Source organism: Olea europaea, chromosome 10 (assembly GCF_002742605.1).
Source record: "Olea europaea var. sylvestris chromosome 10, O_europaea_v1, whole genome shotgun sequence".
Lineage (NCBI taxonomy): Eukaryota > Viridiplantae > Streptophyta > Magnoliopsida > Lamiales > Oleaceae > Olea > Olea europaea.
The window spans coordinates 27190962-27198561 of NC_036246.1; the positions used below are offsets into that span (position 1 = coordinate 27190962).

Here is a 7600-nt window from a genome sequence, read left to right on the forward strand (position 1 = left end):
TTTCCCACTATAAAAATTCCGCTAGAAATCTAAGAAACGCAAGCAAGAGATAATGGCTCCAATTTCTGCCCCCCACTTCGTAATTTTCCCTTTCATGTCCCAAGGCCACACCATACCTCTCCTCTATCTTGGCCGCCTCCTCCGGCAGCGTTCTGTCGCTGTCACAATAATCACCACTGTTGGAAACTCTCCGTGCATCCGAGATTCTCTCCGTGATTCCGATATTAAAATTGTTGAACTCCCATTTCCACAAGAAATCAATGGTGTCCCTCCAGGTGTTGAAAGCACTGATAAATTGCCATCCATGGCTCTTTTTATCCCTTTTGCCAATTCTACGCAACTAATGCAACAGGATTTTGAAGACACCATTCAAAATCTTGATCAGTCTGTTACCTGCATAATCTCTGATACAATTTTGGGCTGGACACAAAAATCTGCTGCAAAATTTGGGATACCCCGGCTGGTCTTTTCCGGCATGGGAATTTTTTCCACCACCATGTATCAGATCTTATTGAAAAACAGGCCACATGCAGGAACAGTTTCTCTCGACACTCCCTTTTTGATTCCTGATTTTCCCAAGTTGAAATTGACAAGAAATGACTTTGATCCACCTTTCTGTGAGATTGAACCCACTGGAGAATTCGCGGATTTCATGGTAGAGCAAAGTATTGCCATGGAGAAAAGCGATGGTTTGATTGTCAACAGTTTTTACGATCTGGAATCAATCTATGTTGATTACTGGAACCAGAAATTTGGGCCAAAAGCTTGGTGTGTTGGGCCACTCTGTGTAGCTAAGCCGCAGTGTACCACCGCCGTGGAAAAGCCACTGCACATGCAATGGTTGGACGGAAAATTTGAAGAAGGCGAGCCAGTTTTATACGTTTCGTTCGGAACTCAAGCAAAATTGTCGTCGGAGCAATTGCTTGAAATTACGACGGGTTTAGAGAATTCTCAGGCGAGTTGTCTCTGGGTTTTGAGGTCAGAAGGGGGGAAATATTTACCGGGTTTTGAAAAGAAGGTGAAAAAAAGAGTGATGATAGTGAGAGAATGGGTTGATCAAATGGAAATACTAAATCACAAAGCAGTTAAAGGGTTTTTGAGTCACTGTGGATGGAATTCAGTGGTGGAAAGTTTATCAGCCAATGTGCCTATCTTAGCATTCCCAATGATTGCGGAGCAACACGTGAATGCAAGACTTCTGGTGGAGGAAACCGGCGTAGGGCTGAGAATTTCGCCGTCGAATGGCTCTTGCCGGGGGTTTGTGGAGGCAAAGGAGGTGGAGAAGATGGTGAAAGAGTTAATGGAAGGGGAAAAGGGTATGACGTTGCGGCAGAAGGTGGAGGAAATTAGAGAAGCTGCATGCGCCGCGACCGTAGACGGCGGTTCTTCTTGGCGCTCGCTAAATTTCCTCATCGATGACGTTTGTGGGAAAAGATTTTCACAAATGTACTCTTATTCAACCAAAAATGAAGAGTTATTGGCTCGTCCCCTGGGTCAAGACATACTTGCAATTAATAGTAAGTAAATGGAATTAAAAATAAATGAAAAATAATATTTACCCAATTGTGTTTAGTACATAGTATTGAACATGACGGGATAATATTATAAATAACATTTTATTATTGTTTGGTATTATGGGTTGTAATCGACGAATATTTAGTTGGAGAATCTTTTGTTATTGTCCAAAACTATAAATTATAACTGTCGAAAGTGATTTCATAATTTGCGGGTAGTTAATGATGAAATAGTGTCATTTTCTTAACCTTTAGTAATTTATCATAATATTGAATACCGACAAACGTATTTGGTATCCGTTGAAATTTGTTAGTCAATTAGAAAATTTTAAACGAAGTAATTTTGTACTTATCAATAAATTTAAAAATGAAAGCTCATCAATTTTTATTGTCGATGATCCATCAATGCTTTGAAAATTATGGCAAAATTAAAATTTTGTGTATCAATTTTTATTGTCGATGATCCATCTCTTTGAAAATTATGGCAAAAGTAAAATTTTGTAAATTCACAAATATGGGAAAATAATTGAACGTAGGGGGACTGAATTGGAAAGTTAAATTACGAAAATGACAAGTTTCCATTATTGGAAGACATAATTCAAATAAATATTTTTTTTTTCACATACAGAGAATTGATAACTTTTGGATGAACAATTATTATAAAGTCATAAAATATTATATGTTGAAAATTGGAAAAAAGTATTTTAGTGCTAAATTGTAAAAGTTACGTGGTGAGGCGAGGCTTAGGCCCTATTTGACGACCAGTATTTTTAAATATTTTTTTTTCTGCATACTCATTTTCAATCACATTCACAAATATATATATATAAGTTTTTCTTATTTTTTAGCCATGAATTATCCTAAAAAATTTTATTCAAAACATTTTTTTTTTGGGAAAATAATGGCAACCAAACGGAGAAGTTTCATATGAAAAAATTATTTTTGTGATCAAAATACAATTTTATGCCCAATTATAATTAAAAGTATTATTTTTTAATGAGAAATCCAATAATTATGTAATGCTAAATGATTTAATCATTTTTATAATAATAAAAAAAATCAATAAGAAACTGTTGAGGTTTAGCTGGATTTGACATAAAGAACAGAGAGGGAGAGAATGAACGTTGCTCCTCATTTTCAATCCACTTCCATCGAGGTTGCCAAAATCGAAGGTTGAATTTAATGGACAAAACTTGACATACGAGTAGGGGTTCATAGAATTCCGACCAACCACTCACATCATTGGGGATGGGTAAGTGTTTGCCCAATTTTTTCATACAAGTGGGTCCTGCATGGGGACCCACCTGCTGAGAGGGTCTTGTACATGGTAAATCAATAAAATTGGAATTTGATTTGGTATGGCAGTAGATGAACTTTATAATATTTGTAGGGTACAATTACAGGAAAGGTTTCATTCCTTCACTCTAGGTTGGATTAGGCTACTGTATAATCCTCCTATTCCCAATTACACAATTTTTAATAAAATAATATTATATGTAAATAAAAAAAATTCTTTCTTTTTCAACAACTCATTTTTTTCAAACAAACACTATTCAAAACATTATAATGCCAAATAATGCTACTCAAACGGGGGCTTAGTTGACATTTTGGTTGAGAGATTAATAAAGTCGAGATGTTATAATAGTTGAATTAAATGTGTGAGATGTGAGAGATGATGTAAGATTGTGTCAAATGTAAATTCGATAAGTCGGGATGTACATGTTGAAAGAGTGCTTTAGGGTTTTTACTTCTAGTTTTATCAATCATGCTACACAAACAGACTCGATGACAGGGAATAAAAGCTGGGAAACGTAGCTCAACATCATTGAACATTTCGGAAAAAAAAAAAAAAAAAAAAAACCCTTAGTCGCGTGGTTGCACATGTCCTCGCCCCTGTTTGCGTTTCTTGTTTGAGTAGCATTATTTCTAGTTTTATTGCTAACATCAGTCCCATGTAATTCACTCGTAGCATGTTATTTTGACTTTTCATTCCAAAATATGGAGCCAACGTGTCTGCTTTGTGTAGGGTAGTGTTCATTATTGGTTGAGGAGACAATTATTGCACATATAATAAGTCATGTTATTTTGACCCAATGGACGGTGTGTGTCATTCGTGATTTTAATGCGATTATTAGTATCAAGTAGGCCATAATTTATTTATCTCGATTGAGGAATCCGAGGGCGTTGATGAATACGAACTAAGATAGTGGAACACAAGGGGATCTTTGTTGATCATTGCGAACATGTCAATTTCAAATATTGGAGGACTAATATGACGAAGCTAGATAATCCAAGGACTAAAATGATGTTTTGTGATAGTTAAAGCACTAAATTGATATTGCCTGATATGATGAGAATTAAATAGACGTCTCAAGAGAAGTTGGAGGGCTATATTGATGTAACGAGATAATTGGTGGACTAATTGACATTTTAGGAAAATAGAAGGACTAATTTTATGTAGTCGGATGGTTGAAGAAGTAAATTGACATGCCAGGTAGTTGGAGTTCTAAATTGACGTTTTAAGATCGATTGACATCCATAGTGATGTTGCCTGATAGTTGGAGGACCAAAGAGCGTCGCAGAATAATTTGCGAAGCAAATTGATGTTTTCAAGTAGTTGAAAAACTAAACTTTATGTGCTTGATAGTTACATGACTAAATTGAACTTGCTAGATACTTGGAGGACAACCAAAGAGCATTGCAGGATAATTTGAGGAGTAAGTTGTCAAATAGTTGGAGGACTAAATTGTATTTGCATGTTAGTCGTAGACTAAAATGGATCTGTTAGATACTTGGAGGACTAAATTATCTTTGCTTGATAGTTGCATGACTAAATTGGACTTGGTAGATACTTAGAGGACTAAATTTTCGACGCTTGATAGTCAAGGGACAATTTTGGACCAAGTCATATTTTCTTGTTAGTCGTGAGACTAAATTGGCCTTGCTAGGTACTTGGAGGACCAAAGAGGCCTTTGTTTGATAGTTGCGGGAATGAATTGGCCTTGCGAGAGATACCAGTTCGACTAAATTTTAATTGTTAGCTAGATAGTTGGAGGACCATCTTGATGTTTTCTCAAAGTAGAGCGCTAGCATGATGTTTCCAGTCAGAATGAGGACAAATATGAGCTTCTTGATAGATTGAGGACCAACTATTGAGAAGCGTTAATTTTGGATTCTAACCATTCCAGGTGCATAAATCTTTGTCCTCCAACTATTGAGAAGCAACAAATTCATCCTCAAAGTATTTAGAATTGTCACCTATTCGTTCCTCTCCTCAATATCCACCATCTCATTTAATTAGACAAAGATAAGGCTATTATTTTCTTTTAATGCAAAAACACTTTAAAACGCATGTGGTTATTAGATTAAAATTCAAAAAGAACAAAATACAAACTATTCTAGTACTATTACAAAAATAATATTAATAAATAAATAGATAGATAAAAACGATTCAAAATAAATAAAGATTCTAATGATCAAATATGAAGTGCGTCATGCATATATAGAAAATTTAGTTTGATTAGACGATGTATTGCCCCTTTTTCAAGGTTTGGTTTTAAGTGAAGAGTGAAACCACTAAGTTCCATTTCATTGAGGCTTGATTTGATGCAGTGAAGAGTGAAAGGGTCTCCACCACTAAGTTCCATTTCATTGAGGCTTGATTTGCATCAAATCAATAAAAAGTGAGGGCCAATAGCAAAGAATACGAGAAATTGTTGTCGATTTTATCTCGCAAGTGAACGGATCGTAACAAGTAGTAAAGTGGACCTTTTGAATCCTGATTTTCGTTCCGACGAGGATTGTACTTTTAATACCCAATTTATTATTTCTAACTTCTATTTGACGAAAATAAACAAAAACAATGATTAAATGTGATTTTTATTCTAAATATTTAAAAATACGATTGGATGCAACGAAAAGTGATTGAGAATTCAAACAATAAATGGACGTTAGGGCGGAACAATTTCACCTATTGGTCACCTATACTCATAAATCAAGATTCATAAAACCTAAGGTAGTGTTCGGTCGAATTCTTCTATTGTATTCAACTTACCCCTCTCGAGTTCTCATTGAGCCTATTTAATTAGTTTAATTCCATATCTCTATGTAAATTAAATTTAATTAAACAAAACATTAGTTCTAAGAATTCACACACGACCGCAGCAATCAATATAGGTATCTCTACACGTTATATCAATTTATCGGATTTTAACATGCGGTTTAAACAAATAATCCGCATCTCTACGCAATCATTGTTCACAAATCATCTAATTAGTGATCAAGTAATTAAATGTATTAAGAACAACATTAAAATCAATACATAAAATATAAAAGTATTAGAATCTCAATTGCATGAAATAAATGATTCCAAAAGATTACATTGTTCGCCCTAAAATCAAATTTAACTACTCATAATAATGGAAGAAAAACAGGAAATTGTCTTAGAATACATCACCAGATTTGTAATAAAGATGTAGAAGAAAAAGTGAAATTCTTGCACCAAAATCTCCTTCCTCTTCCAATGAATGCTTCCAATCTTCAATTTTTAGTGTTAATCTTTTTGAATTTCTCCTTTGAATCTCTCTTCTTGTTGTTTTCTCTCCAATATGTCAAGAACGCGTGGCTTGATTCCATAGATTTTTAGTGTGCGGCTCCCCCTAATTTAGGTCTTCCATTCTGTGTTTATAATGTCTTGGAATTTAGGGAAAGATTTCGAGATGAGTTGGGCCGAAAAAGAATGGTAAAAATCTAAAAAAATTACTCTCGCATGGCGGTACCTAGGCGCTGACTTTCTGTCAAAATTTCAGCATCATGGCGCCTAGGCGCTGAGGGATAGCGCCTGGGCGCTGAGGACTACTTCGATTGCACTGGACAGCTTTCAGTTTTTTTGTCATAACTTTTTCATTCGATATCCGATTGAAGTGATTCAAGATGCGCTGGAAAGCTAATTCAAAGGACTACAATTTTGCTTCAGGAATCATTCTCCAATTCGATCGTTTTCTATGTCAAAATGAGTCTAAATGTGAGACCAAAACTCCGGCGCAAAACTTTTTGGTTGGAAAATGATTTATGATCATATTTTGACTAAATTTGATCTCTTTGACACCTTCTTTTATCCAATTGGCTTCTAGAACTCTCGAATCTTCATTTCAAGTTTTGACACGACTTTTGATTAATTGCATTTTAATCCTCGAACTTTGGATCTCTTACGTTTTGATCATTTCATCCAATTTCGCTAGCTTTTGCTTATTTCCTTCCTTTAACCTCTTTTAGCTCTTGTTTTCTCCAATTCCATCAATCTACAAAACAACACCAAAATCACTTGTTAAAACTTCTAAAATACTCTCCAAGATAGCAAAATCATGAAATTAATGACATAATCTAATGAATGTAAATCACTCATCAGAAATACACATGGGTCTCCTTATTTCGAAAGGACACTCCAACACATTGAGGGCCCCAAGACTTAGGGTACATTTAATATACATTATTTAGCGTTTATTTGTCACTCATTATTTAAAAAATTAAAGAGTTTTGAATTGTATTTTTTGAAAAATATATGGTTAAAAAGTAAAGAAACTTTATTGGTTATGTATAGAATATTTTATTGTGTGAATGCGTTGTGGAGAAAGATACATTAATAAACAATGTAAAATTTTAAAAGGTGACAAACAGGTTCTTAATCGCCTACCAGATAAAATTTTCACATTTTCTGGTATTGAAATTATATCCTTTTTATTTTTTTATTTTTGCAAAAGATTCGTTCATTTCGTACAACTTGATATTCATCGTCTCTTATTATTTTCATTTTCGAAATTTGACAAAATAAATAAATTTTGGAAATATTTGACAAAATAAATAAATTTTAAGCTACTTACTTTTAAATCGAACCATGACATCGCCATAATTTTATGTGGTTTAGTCTTCTCAAATAAATATCATGAGCTATCACACGTCAATAACATGGGTCCTTTAAAATTTGCGCACATGTATACTATTAACAATAATGCTTTTCAAACAGGGATTGAAAATATGGGATTTTACAAGTGTTGAGCTATTAACACATGTATGGATTTTTTTTAACA

At 34.3% G+C, this 7600-nt stretch overlaps 1 protein-coding gene across 1 annotated transcript; it reads left to right on the forward strand.

The window, feature by feature from the left end:
- Nucleotides 1-1722, forward strand: LOC111401678 (UDP-glycosyltransferase 90A1-like). The gene has a single exon (XM_023029534.1). The coding sequence runs from the start codon at nt 53-55 to the stop codon at nt 1523-1525; it is 1473 nt and encodes a 490-aa protein (XP_022885302.1). The 5' UTR covers nt 1-52; the 3' UTR covers nt 1526-1722.
- The last annotated feature ends 5878 nt before the right edge of the window (nt 1723-7600 follow it).

Coding starts and splice junctions, on each gene's coding strand:
- LOC111401678 (XM_023029534.1), top strand. CDS start 53: ATGGCTCCAATTTCTGCCCCCCACTTCGTAATTTTCCCTTTCATGTCC.